The 16,195-nt window shown below is 42.2% G+C and overlaps 1 protein-coding gene across 5 annotated transcripts in view; it reads right to left on the bottom strand.

Annotated features, from left to right (window-relative positions):
- Positions 1-15,988, bottom strand: part of CAST (calpastatin) — a 50,874-nt gene extending 34,886 nt beyond the window's left edge. For 3 of the 5 annotated variants that reach the window (XM_083883694.1, XM_083883697.1, XM_083883698.1), the window contains exons 1-3: positions 15,782-15,988; positions 10,804-10,869; positions 3,757-3,828 (exon numbers count right to left, since the gene is read on the bottom strand). In XM_083883694.1, coding sequence (XP_083739820.1) covers positions 3,757-3,828; positions 10,804-10,869; positions 15,782-15,823 — 180 coding nt within the window. In that variant the 5' untranslated portion in view covers positions 15,824-15,988. Of the gene's footprint in view, positions 1-3,756; positions 3,829-10,803; positions 10,870-15,557; positions 15,632-15,781 lie in introns of those variants that run through there. The other 2 variants (XM_083883695.1, XM_083883696.1) reach the window with 2 other exon arrangements.
- Positions 15,989-16,195: the final 207 nt, after the last annotated feature.

Here is a 16,195-nt window from a genome sequence, read left to right as displayed (position 1 = left end):
TGCAAGAACAGTAGGGATTTCATTCCAAGATACTTAGCAACTGCTCTTCTTTTTCCTTGTTTTCTTGTTTGTTACATGAGAAAGCAGAGAGAATTCCCCTTAAAATAGTATAAATTTGGGTGCCAGCCAAAAGTAATTAACTCTAAATTCCTTAAATCATTAAGGTCAAGAAGCTTCCTCTGAAAATCTGGAATAAAAATAATTCTTACTGCCTTTCCACCACTGTCGCTGAGCTGTCCCAGCAATGCTTCATTAGTCCATGAAAGTAACATAGAGAAAGATTGCCACTTCTCTAAGCTATAGCAGCCAGCCAGAAAAAGAAAAGAATTACTCATTAGGAGCAATGAAAAAAATATGCTACATAAAAAGCAGCAAAACTTCATCTGTTATCAACAGAAATACCATATAAGAACACAAAGTTCCAGGAAGGGTGGCTGGATCCAGCTGTGTTCAAGTATTAGTGCCTTCTATTAATAGACACGATTGAACACTGAGGTGAAAATTGGCTTTCCTGATGGCTGTGGAACTGGCAAAATCTTCATTAAAGGCTGCAAAAGGGAACACAGCAGCACTGGCAGGAGACCTGCTGCAGAGGAAGGAGGTTAGTTCAGTTTTTCCTCCCCACTGCTGCCTGCTAATCCTGGCAGCCATGACCTGGTTTGTGCACCTTGGCAGTCAGTGTGTACATGGAAGAGGCTGCTCTTAGGCAACCCAGTAAACATTCCTGATCATGACAGCCTCATCTGAACCTCCCTTATCACTCCATTTACCTGGCAAGCCAGGTGCTCACTGAAAACCCCTCTGGTACAAACCAACATGGAACAGGACTCCCCCATCAAAGAGGAAAGAAAAGTTTGTCACAGAAACAAAGGAGTCAGAACACCTGCTTCAGTGAAGCCTCTCTAAATTATTCACTTGGATTGGAGTCACACAAAAAACTGGGCACATCCAGGCTGCTGACTGAGCCTCCCTAGTGCCCCTAGTGCAGGGAAGGAGGCATTCCCACAGGGACACTTAGGCAGCCAATTAACACCCCTCTAAGAACACACGGAGCAGAGGCAGTGAGTAAATACTGCCTGCAATTCCAGGAACTCAAGAGAACACAACAGAAAGCACAGGTGTAAAATGAAGGATCAGAGGGCATTTCTGAGGAACAGTGCAACAAAAACAAAGCCAGGAAACTGAGTCCTCTTCCTTGGACAATTAGACTGCCCACACGCTTGGGCACGACATAATGACAATCCTTCACCACACGCAAGCTCCTGCATCTGAAAGCCAGAAACCCCAGAAGAAACAAACCATCAGTTATTATTGCTTACTAGCTAAAGGAAAAATTACTGAGGCCTGATGTGGAGGCAGCAAAGCCCCTCTTGGCTCTTCAGTTTAATTAATTTTACCATAAGGTAGGAATAGGTTAAAAAAACAAAAACAGTGAACTGGAGCAACTTAACTATATCACCTGCCTTGCCCTGGTAAGGATTTAGAAATTTATCTAGGATAAGTAATGACAAGTACTACTGACCAACAGAACTATTAAAGCTGCATTAGGGGGAAATAAATAATAGAAGAAACAGCAATCCTAACTGACCAAAAACTGGTGGAGTACTTCTGATTGCACTAAAAGATTTAATCGAGTTTTACAGGAAAACAGAAAGGCCTTTTCAAGTATATTTTCATTCCTGTAAAATTCCTGTTAAAAAACCAAAAGCAAATAAAAAAAAACAAACCCACAAAAAAGCAAAAAACCCCAAAACAAACAAACAAACACACCTACACAATAAACAAACAAACACACCTACGCAATAAACAAACAAACAAAAAACACTGCAACTTTTTTGTTTTCAGTACATATTTTTAGAGCCAAAAATAAAGACAGAAAAGAAAATAGCCAGACAAATGGCTTGAAAAAAGGTATAGGTGGCACAAACAATGATAAATCTCTGAGTTTTCCTCTATTTTAAATAATACTAGAGGATCACAGGAGGCTGTTGAGAGTAAAAGGTACAATTAATAAAAGATTTAGCCTAAAAAAGTGGAAATGGATGGGTGGGAACTTCAAAGGCTGAACTTTAGCTACTGATTAAAAGTCAGTATTAGAGTGTATGATGTGAGTATTTTCATAGTACATAATCTTTACCAGTAAGTACACTGGAATGTCACAAAAATTGGAGAAACACCAAGTACTGCTAAAATACTCATCCTAACCTGCCAAATCCTAACATACAGCAATTCCTGGCAATTCCATTGCATTATTTTCACGACACTACCTTCCAGTTCTTAGGCTTAATAGCATGTATGAACTGTGCATTCCACACCTAAAAGTTTTTTCTACTTATTACAGAAAGAACATATACTGAAAAAAAAAAAAAAACAAAAAAAAACCAACCAAAACAAAAGACTCAGAGATTTGTTAGTCAGCAAATTAGATATAAGCAACCCTGGGACTATGCAACTGGTGACACCCAGGAGGAGAAATCCATGGCAAAGTACAAGAAATAGAAAGAAAAAAAAAATATAAAATGAGGGGCTGTCCTTAGTGATAGAGAGAAACATTGAAAGAAAGAAACAACCATATATATATCTTTGTCTCCTCCCTCACTGAATAAACAGGAAAAAAAAATACTTAGGAAGCACGCAGATATCTTTAGGCATATTATTTTACAAAAGCACTGATTAAGAATATAAAAAATCCCATTCAAATGCAGAAACACTTCCTGCTGTTAGGATCCTTCAAACAATAGGCTCTCTCCAGACATGCAACTGTGGTGAGTCTGTGGACCTCTCTCAGTTTGACTTAGTACAGCCAACCTCACATCTTGTTGGGAACTGAGGAGGTGCAAAGCCCCTGGGTCACACATAGGAGTGAAGGTGGGTTGAGAAATATGTCAAAAGGTACTTCTGAAACCTAGAATTTCAAGGTAACTGAAGTACAGAACATGGTACCAGAATTAAAAAAAGACATTGATCTTTTCTCCACTGCTGACTAGCAGCCAGCTGCCTCACTCTTGAATACTCCCATCAAAATGGGCCCAATGTGAATTCTTCCTTAACTCCAGCTGGAGCTAAACTTTACTGTCAAACTTCACTAAACTCCATCAAAAATATTTATTTACGTCAATAAAACATACTGCTGCTTCTCTTTTACGTGATCTGCATTTTACTGACCTGTGACAACTATGCACCTAACAATGGCTACCAGGTGCAGCATCAGCAAGAGTATTTACAACACACTCTTTCAATACCCTGCAAGACCTGAGCACCCTGTTCCCCCTCAGAGAATATCACCTGCACTCCTTGCAACTGAGTAATAAAATGCTTCTTGAACTGTCTGGGGGCAATGACAGCAAAGACAAGCTCTCAGTTCTACAAACTCAGCTAAGTTCTACCAAGTAAACAGAACCCAAAAATATAAACACCTCAGGGTGAAAAAAGAAATACAGCCCCCCCAAAAGTCAAATGCAGATGCCCACCGACATCAGCATGGCCAGGATTCTTTAAAATAACTGGGAGACTAACAAACAACATGTGAAAAGGGAGAATGTTACCATTTACTTCCTCACCATGTCAACACTGGCATTCTGCTGACTTGTGCTCCTCTTTCATTTCAACATGTTACAATTTCTACCAAGTCATGAGGAGCACTCTTGTGGTGTTGAATGCTGGCAAACAAATCGTTTTCTATCCCAGTGCAGAGGATGGAGTCACACCACATCCTCTTCACTTGTAAAAAAGATAATTTCCTTAAGTACACAATACCTTAGCAGAAGCATCTGCTCCACTTGTCTCTGTTTTGATCGGCTGGCTGACATTAGTACTTGCTTGTTTGCTCTAGAAAATAAAAAGACATAATAAAGGTCAGAAATATAGATGACAGAAAAGAAAATCCAAGTAAAACTGTAAACAAGCAAAAAGAAAAAGCACACTTAAAAATGTCCCCTAGAACATTTTTTCAAGGTGAATCATCAAAAAATGAATTTTCCTACATAGCTTTAATTCACACAGGCACATTTCAGAGCCCAGAAATGTGCACAGCCAGAGCAGTCTGAGTTCTCTTGCATGTTTTATGGAGGACACATAAATCTGTGCTATTTCCTGCGGCACAGCGACTCCATTTTAAGCTATCAGTTAAAGCAACAGTAACTATATAAAAAGTATCATGAAAACAAGAGGGGCAAGCTATTGCTGCTCCATCAGAAGATGAATGACTACCCAGAAGGTAACATCCTCTGGCAGAGAAGTAAAGATACAAAGTTATGGGAAAAATTACAGTTTTTCTAAGAAGCACAAAATTCACAATGCAATTAAAGAGTTCACATTTCAACAGGTCCCCACAAGCAGGGCAGGCTGCAGAAGGATCAGAGATTCAATCAGCAAACTCAGAAGCACCAGTTTTCAGTGAATGGGACTCCAGATTTGTAACAATCTGGGAGATCCAGAGACCTCTGCCATTCAGGTAATTCCACCTTCCCTTTCTGATTTAGTTTGAAAACCTGGAGATCAGCTAGAGCAAAGATGCACATTCAGCAGTCAACTCCAGAGATGGGGCAGTGAGCCATGTACACAAGATTAACACGACCAAAACATGGCCCAAATCTGGTACCAACTGAAGCCAAGAGGGATTTTACATCAAGGATCACACTGGAAAAAATGACATCCCAGTAAGACTGAATACAATGACACAAAGCCCAAGGCTAACACTGATTTTTGCCTGTTAAAAGGATGTTAGGAGTGTTCCAGCCGAGAACCTTCCTGCACAGTGGCTGAAGTCCAGTGCTGCTACCCATTACAGACATGCCCAGAACCTGAGGCCTCTGCCCAGTGTGATGGATGTGGTTAAAGGAAAAAGTGGCAGCAAAGCCACCCCAAATGCAAACACCCCAAATGCACACTAGAGACATACACTCCCCACATCACAGCCTCCCTCCATCATGTGTCAGTCAGGTTTGTCTCGATATTTTTTCCTCTGACCACATATTACTAAGGCAGCAGACAGTCTTCTTCCAAATGCTCTTCAGCTCTCCTTGAAGAACAATGAACATTTTAAACTCCCTTAGGATGTAAGCAGTGTTCCAGCTGAGGTGGTAATGATCCTGGAGGCAGGTGATGCAGGTGTGATGCATTTACAATTTTGTAGAGACAATAGCAAAATGCAGAACACCTTGGGCTTTGTCTCTGACACAGTGCACTGAAGAATCTGTAATAAGCATTATCCACAAATCATTCAACATTTAATTAAGTTGTCCAAGTAGCTCAAAATCTGAAGTGCTAGCCTCCCCTTTTCAAAGAGAAAAATAAAGAAAAAGAAGTCATCATAAAAGAATCACCAAAAAAAAAGAAGCAAAATTCTGAAGAGCAATCAGAATTGTGGGGACCTTCAGCACCACAGATCTTGACTGCCACTTCATACTCAGTCTCTGGCTCAGGGTTTATGGTGTTTAAGATTTACCTTTGGTATCAAAGACTATGTCCAACAGAACTGTGATGCTCTGAAAATATCACGTAATTCCATAAATTCATAAAATACTGCTTTAGAGAAGGGAGTCTTTATGACACTTACCAACATACCCCAAAATTTCAGGCACAAAAGGGTAGCTTTCCCCACCCCCCAAGTCTGATCTACAAAAAAACCCCCAAAAAATCAAACCAAAAATAACAATTAAAAACCAACAAAACACCAAACAACGCCCAAAATAAACACCAAAAAGAACCCCTCAAACCAAAAAACCCAAACAAAAAACCATACCAAAAATCTGAAACAAAAAATCTCACCTCCCAACACCCCTCCAAAAAAAAAAAAAAAAAAAGGAAAAAAATGTCCCACCAAAAACCACAAAAACAACCAAACAAAGAAAAGCCCCCTCCAAAAAAAGAACCAGTTAACAGAGTGAAATAAACCCTTATTCAGAGTATGAACTTATGTTAATCAACTAAAGAGAATAAAAAAAAAAAGTTAATGCCAATATTTGTTTGGTGGTAAACCAAACAGCAATAAAAAATAAAGAGAGAGAGAGAAGAAAAATTAATACATAAATTCTCCTCTGGAATAGAGAAAGACTGCCTGGATATAAGCCATGTAGAAGTTTAAACCACCATATCAGATGAGTATCACTGAGTGAATGTGGTCACTTACTGACCACAGCACCAGGAGTAATATATATTTTAGATCCCAGAGTCACCTTTCAACAGCAACTTCTTTGGTATCTAGGTATCCCTTAATACATTTGTAAAAGCAGAAGGACTGGCCCCATCATTCAATTACGTTTATCCTTCTTTCACCCTTACTAAAATCAGGACATTAGATGTTCCATCCACGCAAACCAGCTCAGAAAGTCTTTATTGACAAATACATCAGAACTGTTCCTATCTTCTCCCCCTCCAAGAACTGGAAGAGTATTTTTCTTACATGACAATCTCAGACATAAACAACTGAAGAATTACCTTGCTTCCCAACCAGATATTAACAGAGACAATGAATTATCAAAACACAGCTTCTTTATGACATGAATTAAAAGAATTATGGGCCTGTAAAGAATTTTGTGTGAAGGAATAAAAGCTGTGGCACATAGGCACTTATAATCTACTCGTCATTATTATCAGTGGCTTCAAAAAGACAGAACACTCTTTCAGAGTGGAATATTAATTCTGCAGGTTTATTAAAGGGGAGATGAAACATATTCTTCTGATAAATGGACTTTGCAAAGGAAGACATGTTACGACTGGTGACCAGAAATGTGGACTTAATGTTCATTTTGGACTATAACATTCAAGTGTTCATTGCAAGATTGCAGTAAAAATGCTAACAATACACTTGCCTTAAGGAAAAAAAACCCACAAGAGGCAAGGATGTGCAGCCTCTGTTCTGCAAATGCGTTTGACAACCACCAGCAGCATTTCAGCCTTCCCCTATCAATCTTTCATTCAATAACACCTCGAGCAGCAAACACAATACATTCCTTCTGAAGGCAGAAACTTACAATCAACAGCTCTCAGCGAGTACTGGAATTTAACTAAAATAATGTTATTTTTCAACTACCTTTGGCATTTTAGCCAAAAGAAGCACCAAAACAGAAAAGGGAGACAGATAAAGAAGCTAATGCTGTTCTTCTCAGAACCTTCTCACTTCTCTACTGAAGATGGATTAAGGCCACAATCCCCTCTGCCAGTGCCAAGGTGCTGTGAGGCACAAGGGGGAAAGAAAACAAACAAACAGTGCAGATAAAAAATAATAATTTGGTACCAAAGTAAAAAGAAACCTCACAAACACTGCAGGTAAAAACTACCCATGCACTTCCACAACTCAGACCAGCAGTGGGCACCCTAATGAGATTGTCACCAGTCATAATGCCTTTACTCAGCCTTAATGCTTTTTCTGGATAAGGAATCCTAAGTGGCAAGCCTCAGGATTAAAATGTATCACAGACACACTGTTTTCAGGGCAAAGAATCAATTCTAAAAGGATAGAGATGCTTTAGCACCAATCATCACTGTCATCCTTTCTAAGTAAAGAATATATTTCCTGAGAAGTAAAGTACAGTGAGCTGAGTAAGCAGCATAGGTTCTGCCTACAGTCCTGTAAAGAGCAACCCAAAATGCCAGGACACATTAAAGAGGGTCCTATTTCACACCATACCTGGTGAAATATGGTTTCATTCTAAGCTGGGCTTCCAATTCCTAGAATATATGACTCTCTCTTCCTTTTTGATATCACATTTTCAGATCCAGACAACACCCATGCACAGGCTGGGCTTTTACACAGGTATAGAATTTCTCTTTGGTGTGTATTTCCTTCTGCAACAGTAAAAAGAGAACAGGTCTTTTTCCATATTATTAACATGGATTGACTCAGAATGGGGGTATTTCAGAGCACAGCCACACACAATGTGAGCACTTGTTCTGCATTATTCTTATGAATTTCACGTGGTTGTGTAGCAGAACACACTGTGCCCCGAGGGCAGCCCTCTGACAGGCAGCACTGATTGGACATGGCATGCAAGACTAGGACAGCAGGACCATGCACCTCATCACAGTGCAAGACCTGCCTTCCTGAGTTTGGACAAGCCTCACTTTTATCATTCCTCTGTCTCTGGCATTGATCAGCAGCAGATAGGAAAGAAAACAAAATCAGTGATGCAAAAACAGTTCAGGTCCATGTTGATGTTTCTTCTAAATACTTTTCCAGACTCAATTTGTGGGACAGGGATTTCTTAAGTTCAGTGTATTTTATTAATGATCCTGGATTTTTCTTCAGTGATTTTCTGCCATCTGCCATTGAAAGCATTTATATTTCATCATCCAAGAGCTTCTAGAGCACTAGAGCCCCAATGACCTCAAAAGTGGAGGTGATCTGAAATTGGTAGAAAGACACACACACACACATGAGCTGAAGGCAATGTCCAGATGGGGGACAAAATAAAACCACAGCAGCTGTCTCTCACATGCTGACAAACTGCTAAAAGCCTTGGAACAGCAGGAAGCGAGGGGAAGAAAGGAAATTTACTATTTCATACACTTTGCAATGGCATGCTGCAAACATATTGGCTCAGGTCAATGATGTGACATCACAGTGAGAGAACAGAGGGACAGACAGAGCAAACTGTGGCACACCACTCATTTTTGCCACACACTGGGTGGCAGCTGCATCCCAGCTGCAACATATGCCACAGCTCCATGTGCACAAGCAACCAGCAATTCCAACAGCCCCCATTTATTTTCTGTTAACACCCCTCATACACACCCACAAGGAATGAAAACATTTCAGTAAAGCTGATCAAGATTTTCAGCAAGTCTGACTTTCCCTAGAAGGTGAACTCAATAAATGTAAGGTTCTAACAACCAAGACATGAAAATTTTAAGACAGATCCCTGTGACTTGAGCCTTTGTCCTACAGCAATGCCTAATACAACATAGCACATATACTTTTATCAACATCTTCACTGATGAAGAACTGCCTTTATTTTTTCAACTACATATTATAACACATCTGGAACTTCCAGCACATCTTTTGCCTGTTTCTACCAGAAAGATACACACTCAGCTCCTCATCACTGGACTGACAGATTGTGCCAATCCCAACCAAAAGCTGACCCTTCCTGTGTAAGCAGATCCCACATCCTCTACAGACTTACAGCTTCAGCAGCACTGCTGAAATGATGCAAACAAGTATGACAGCATCTTTCCTTGGCTAACATTTTGAGGCAATGAAGTGATGGAAATCAATCTTTCCAAGGACAATGTGGCCCTGTCCACCATGGTATCACAGCTTCATCTCTTCTGTGCAAGTCCGCGTCTTACAAAACAGGTTTCTATCTACAGTAAACCTGCTGTGTTTTCTTCAGTCTACTTTTAAGACTCCAGGAAGAAAGGGTTAAGAAGCCTGTTGCATACCCAAACAGTATTCATGGGGAATTCCTCCTGATGCTGTGGCTAATTGGCATCTCCCACTCAGGCCCTGCCTAAGTTTGCTTTTCATAGCTTTGCACTCCTTCTCTCACTCCTTCAGGACTATATATCCAAAGAATCTGAGAGACAAGAGTTATTCGTTGTTATTTTTGGCTAAACAACAACAACCATATCGATTTCACTGTTTTCCTTTCAGTATAAACTCTGCAAAGACCTTCATATTTTCAGGTTATTTTTTTAATACCAAACATTTTCTAGTAGGCAAGTGAACAAACTCAATATTCTAGATAAGGTTCTAAAGCTCTCTACAGATAAATTATAGATTTATGCTTCAGAGAATGAAGATGATAGGAATTATGTCTGACTTTTTTTAAAAAAATGTAACATTACAGACTCTTGGGAAAGTTGTTGGAAGATTTTAAGTTGCTTCCTCAACTGCTTAACAAAACAAATTTGGAGGTAGGTATGAGTCACAGTCGAGTTAATGCCCCTCAGTGGGTCTGTGGAAGAGGTTTTTGATCTAGTTCCACTTTTAAGCACTGCCAAGTGGATGGAACAAATAAAACATATGAATAAATTCGCAGGAGGAAACATTCATGCAGTATTCTAAGGATTCAGGAAGCATAAGTGTTCGGATAATAAATTTTAATAAGAATCTTGTTTTGCTGGAAACAGATCTTCCTAGTAAGAGGTCAGAAACATTAGCCCTAGAACCCTGAACTACAGGCCTTGACTCCCACCCTTCCTACAATAAATGTCATCACTTCTCTATTGAGGAGAACAACATGCAGCCAAAGAATATGGCACTAAACCAAGAATGTAAAAATGCACAATAGTATGAAAAAAAACAAGTTATCTGGAGAGGAAAGGAGGAACATGTTCTCAGGCAAGAGAAGCCTTCCTTGCTTTCTGGACAGGAAAGAAAAGCAATTGCTTGAATCATCTACTTCAGAGGACTGTAACAAAAGCATTCACTGACCCTGATTTGCAGTGTAGACAGACTTAGGCTAAATTGTTTCCCACATAGCTTCTGCTGTGGATGAGACATCAGGTGGAAAGCATCACAGTGCACTCCCTTCACCTGTACTTCTGGGCAACTGAAAAACCAGGGCCATCAGATGTGTCCCACACTGCACCAGCACTGCACAGCAGACACTTCACTCAGGTAACTTCCACAGAACGTGAAGTATTAGAGAAAATATGAACAGAGCAAGAAAAACCATTCCCAGTAGGCTGCTCAGCAGCACACAACAACACTAAACATTCCTGGGATGTATAATGACCATATGGATTAACGAGTTAATTATCCAAAAACTACCACTTGCTATCAAAAGGCAAAAATCAGTATAGGAAAAAATTAATTGTCAACTTTTCCTCTTAATATGTTCAAACACTTGAATTTACCTCTTCCACTTGTGCTTTTTTCTCTCCTGCCTTGGAAGAATCTTCACTTGCCTTCTTGTCACCATGCTGTGAACAGAGAAAATAGACATGTAGCTATTTAGATCTTAAGTCATATCTTCCACACAAAGAAATTCTCAAACTTCTTAGCACAAGGATGATTCCTTTCAGCTACCACAATATGACAGCAGGGAACACGTGAAGCTTTTTTTCTCACTAATGGACAGGCTCTCTCAATGGCCTGCTGGATAACTTTAAGAGAAATCAGTCATAAGGTCATGGCTTTTAGGGCATTTACATGACTGTTCTTGTGAAAAGCTCTGGAAGATATTCAGCTTATCACTCATCCCTCACCAGCAACGGACTCTCCAGTGCTTGTTTTGGAAATATCAGAACCACAGGCTTCATCAGCAACTGAACAGCTCTCAGACACCAACATATGTGGAGTGCAACCCACTCCAGCATCTGAACTCCCTTCAGTCACACTGAAATGCTTGTTATGCCCAGCCCTCCTCACCTGACAGAAAGCTGTTACCATGACTGCTGTAATTCTGGAGCTGATACAGAAAAAAAATAAATGCTCCAACAGTTCAAGCACAGGTACACCTTAGGAAATACAGTTTTTCCAGGATCCCTGAACCTCCTGCATCTTCTATCTCCTCCTCTTCCTTTCACTTAACGTGGTGTGCAGTCCCAGTAGCTTCCCATGTGCAGCAATGTAAAGAAAGACACATTTTGCTCAGCACACACACTGGTATCCAGCATGTTGTAAATGTCTGTGTCTCTGAAGAGTGGTGAATATGGTCCCCCAAAAAATCTCTTTTCAAAAATAATAAAAGCAAAAAGCAAGAAGTTAATATAAAAGGCAACATAATATAGCTACTCTCTAGCATCTCAGCCAGTGTAGCTTTCCACAGCAACTGAGACATCTGGGAGGGAGGATTCACATCTGGTTTGTTTTGTTAAATAAAGACAGGAGATTATTCAAGACCCATTTATTCCCTTCTGTTTTCAGGACTGAGCAGCAGGAGGTAGAGCCTGCTAATCCACTAAGTAATGAGTTCCTGCAGATTTTTCTTTACATGGCTATAGGGGGAAAGTAATGATCCATGTATCACTGCACTGTCTTCAACAGGAATTAGTTCCAGCACATCAGCAGGAGAAAATACAGGCTGAAAAAAAGTACTATAGCAACAAAAATTTCAATAATTGTTTTGGACAACCTCTCACAATTCAAGTTTTTAAAATGAGTTTGGTTATGACTAAGACACTCAATGAGTTTTAAAATTGGAAATGTTATACTCATATTCCAATTGTTCCTCTTTAGAGCAAAAACAAGCCCAAAAGGTTGTCTATTCAGGTAAGAGATTAATAGATTCACTGCTCCATAATAGCACTTCCAGTAGAGATACAATTTACCCAGCTATCTGTGCTTTTCACTGCTACAATAAAAGCACATCACACAGGTATCAGTAAGAGCAATGCCAGTGAGTGTCCTGTTGCTGACAGAATAGGAATTTCAGAGCCACCACTGCCATGAGGCCCAGGAGCTAAAGGAAAACACTGTTGATCAGGTTGCCTTCTTGCATGGATACTCTCATCATCAAAACAACCCAAAAACCAAGTATTATCCCGAATCCAGCTATTAAAGTCATCTATTGCTTTCAGTTGTTTTCTTTTTCAGATTCATAGATTTAAAAGCAGCAACACCAATTGAAGTGTAGGGTCTCCAGGGTGGTGTTTTCTTTTTTGTTGTTGTTGGGGGTTTTTTTTTGTTTGTTTGTTTGGTTTTTGTTGTTGTTTTGTTTTGTTTGTTTGTTTCGTTTTGGTTTTGTTTTACTAAACCAAGTCAGGGAATATAAGAACTAAATACTTGCTTCCTACTGAGTATGCCAGGCCTTTATCAGGCTTGAATCTGGTGAATCTCCCTAAGTCCACCTCCTCATCTTCAACCCACAGCAGATAGGACCATGGCACCAAAAGGGCACCCAGACCAGGACTAGGAAGAGGGAGATATGAAGGGGACTGGCAGGACTCCTTCAACCACTCCTCAGGCAGATCAATTCCCTGAGGGATCCCAGAACAGGTTTGCTGCCCAGATTAGATGCAGAATGGACCAGGACAAGGAGCATAACTTTGCTATCCCTAAACTCAAGTCAGAGAGGCATTAAAGGCATGGCATCTTCCCTCTAGAAGGCTATGTCAAGCAGCATTTATAATAAAGAGACTTTGACTCAGAGGCCAAATATGTTTATTCCAACTCAGGGAACAAAGGACATATGGTTAGACCAAAGTAATTTTGTTTTGTTTTTTTTCCAGTAAACTGAGTAATCCACTGTGTACACATGGATAGTCATTCCCTGGCCTCAGATAATGAAACAGCCTGTGAAAGTACTGCCTTGCAGGAAAGTCTGCTGTCCTGAAGAGGTAACCTTGGAAAGCACAGCTTCATCGTACACCTGAAGAAACCATGCTGGTTCACTGAGGAGTCGATGCACCAGGTGTGATGAGGGACCCTGTTTCAATAATGCCCTTCAATAGCTCTTTTCTTATCTGGATTTCCAAACTTTGAACCCTCCACAAAAAAAAAAAATTAAATATACCAAAACAAACAAACAAAACCATCCACAAAACAAGCAGTAAATTAATCTGCTTAGTCAGAAGGCTAAGCTCAGAATTTGTAGGAGTGTACATTCACTGTTCATTCATAGTCACAACTCAGGATGACAACCTGCCTTTTTCTTTGGGCATTCTTTCCTTTTCCTGCTCATCTTCCCTTACACTGCCAAAAATACAGATTCATAACCAAGGCAGTGGATCAGAGCAGCTCCAGGTCTCTCACATCAACAGTGGGCATACAGCTAGAGTAACAATTTTAGTTTAACTCATGAGCTAACAATTCCTTGTAACTTTTAGGCTGGCTGAAAATACTTTCTAACCTTACTAACTTAAAAAAACCCCACACACAATCCTACCCATAATCACATGTTCAAGAAAATATATAATTACCATGTGCAAGAAAGTTTATCCTGAGATCATCCTGTTCTAAAGTGCACAAAAATGTCACCACACTATTAAGACACACCTTTAAACTTCTGACTCAAATTGCACTCATAAACTAGAAAGCAACCAGTAAAAAAGCACAGAGAAAATTACTAACAACTGAACAGACACCTATGTGGACAAAAATCCAGCTCTCACTAAAGGCTTTGCTTCCAAGAAATTCCTTCTAAACCTCAGGAGATTTAGATGACATTAACAAGCCTTTGGTTTAAAGCCACTGGGCAGCATCTCTGAGGACGTGCAGTAACTAGGCAAGAAGTGAAGTCTTGCAAGATTCTCGGCTGAAGTCAATCCACTCAGCATTACACATATTTAGAGAGATGGGAACCTGACCTTCATTCTCAGCTGGAACTGGGAGGAAGACAGAGATCTTTGACACTGCTTGGAAAACTGTCAGATGCAAAGAGTTCCCAGGGGAGTTAAAATGAATCCAGGTAAGGAACTGAGAGGTGAAACCCAGATTCCTATTACATCCAACCCCAGCTTTAAATTCACCAGCCAGTAAAAACTTTGTGTCTGTTCCTCTCACCCACCTTTCCTGCCTCTCCTACTCCCCAGTGTGAATCACACGGACTGGAGATGACTCTGGTCCTACGTGGAGACCCACAAGTCCCAACAACCACAACCAGGGGCTTCCAAAAGAGCAGCTGTGGGAGCAGTTTTCTTACCTGATCACACATAGCCATATCTTAATATCTTTTATTTGGATGCCATGACATAGAACTAACGAGGCCTTTTACATCCATTCCACAGCTTAATGCAGTAATTCTCAAACTTTCCCCATTGTGGTTTTGTGTCACCTCCACCACGCTGATTTGACTTATCACAACGACTGATACCTGAAAACACTGATAAAACACTGACCCAAGCTACTAAATGGAGCAACTTAAAAGCACAGTTACAACTTCAAGAAATTTCATCGACCTGATATTTAATGTATTCAGGAAATACATTAAAGTGATGCTTTCTCCAAAACCAACATTTCACAGCACATGCTTTCTGTAAAACTTTAACAGAATGCAAACTTTTTTTTTTTCTTTTCACCATTCCATACAGACACCAACTGCTTCCTCCTACGTGTAATAAACCATAAAGGTTTCTTACAGGCTTTTAAAAGCCTTTTAAAGCAGTCGCGGGTTCGTCACCGTAATGAGCCGCGAACCAAGTCCATCCAAACCACAGGGAGCCGTCGGAGAGCCGTGGTTTGCCCAGGGCGGGTCTGACATGCGGCGGCTCTTCCCGGCAGCAGCACCGCCACCACCCACCTGCAGTCAAGAACACGCTCCTGGGAAAAAGGCGCAGCGCAGCTTTTCCCAAAACAGGAACAGTCCCACATAAAATCCCGTCTTACGCGTCCGGGTGAGGTTTCATCATCCCGCGAGCCCGAGTTACTCGGGGGATGACTAAAACTGCTAAGAGCAGCACCAACACCCCCCGTTTTCTGTCCTGTTTGCTGACAGCGGGTGGGATGCGAAGGGACAAACGGAGCGCGACGCGCCTCCACCTGACCTGAACTACTGGGGCTCTTTGTTTTTTTTTTTTAAGAAAAGCGCTGTCTCTCCTCCAGGCGCGCCACAACCCCCTTTCCTTACCCGCTTTTCCATCCATCCCTCCCGCCCGCCGCGCCCCCGCAGCGCTCCCGCGCCTCTCCCGGCTGCCCACCCGGGCGGTCCCGGCGCTCTCCCCGCACTCACCATGGCATACCACCAGCGGGCGAAAGCCATGGCGCTGCGGCTGCTGCTCCTGCCCGTGCTGCCCGGCACTGCCCTGCCCGGCCCTGCCCGGCCCGGGACGCGCCCAGGGCGGTGCCCGGGCGGAGCCGCTCCCCCGCCGGGGCCGCGGGGCACCGGGGGCAGCGCGGGGCGGCATCCCGCCCTCCTCACTCACACCCCTCCCCGCAGCCCCGGGCCCGCCTTACCGCCGCGGGCAGCAGCTGCCTGCCCTTCCCGGGCGCCGACATGTCGATCCCGGGGAAGAGGAGCCCGCTCGGTCCCGGCTCCGCGGGCGGCTGGAGCGGCCGTCGGTCCCTCCCCTTCCTGCCGGGGCCCAGCCGGGATGGGGGAACCGGGGGGGCCGCGGGTCCGGGACGAGGCGGTGGGGAGGGGACGGGGAACCCGTGGCGGGACAGTGCTCAGCTGCAGCGAGAGTCGTGGCTTTTCTTTTAGGTAGCTTTGTGTGGTGGAGCGGGAGGGACGAGCGAGCAAACTTTCTTCTCCCCACGAAAGTCATTCCCCATGGAAAAGCGTTTGGGTGTCGAGAGCCGACCGGAGGGGGCTCCATGGCAGCCGCCCGCGAGGATTTTGCCTTTCCCCCGGGATGGACCGGGCGGAGA

This window comes from Zosterops lateralis (genome assembly GCF_965231275.1).
Source record: "Zosterops lateralis genome assembly, chromosome: Z".
NCBI classification, from domain to species: Eukaryota; Metazoa; Chordata; class Aves; order Passeriformes; family Zosteropidae; genus Zosterops; species Zosterops lateralis.
This window is presented reverse-complemented; position numbering and strand designations above follow the sequence as displayed.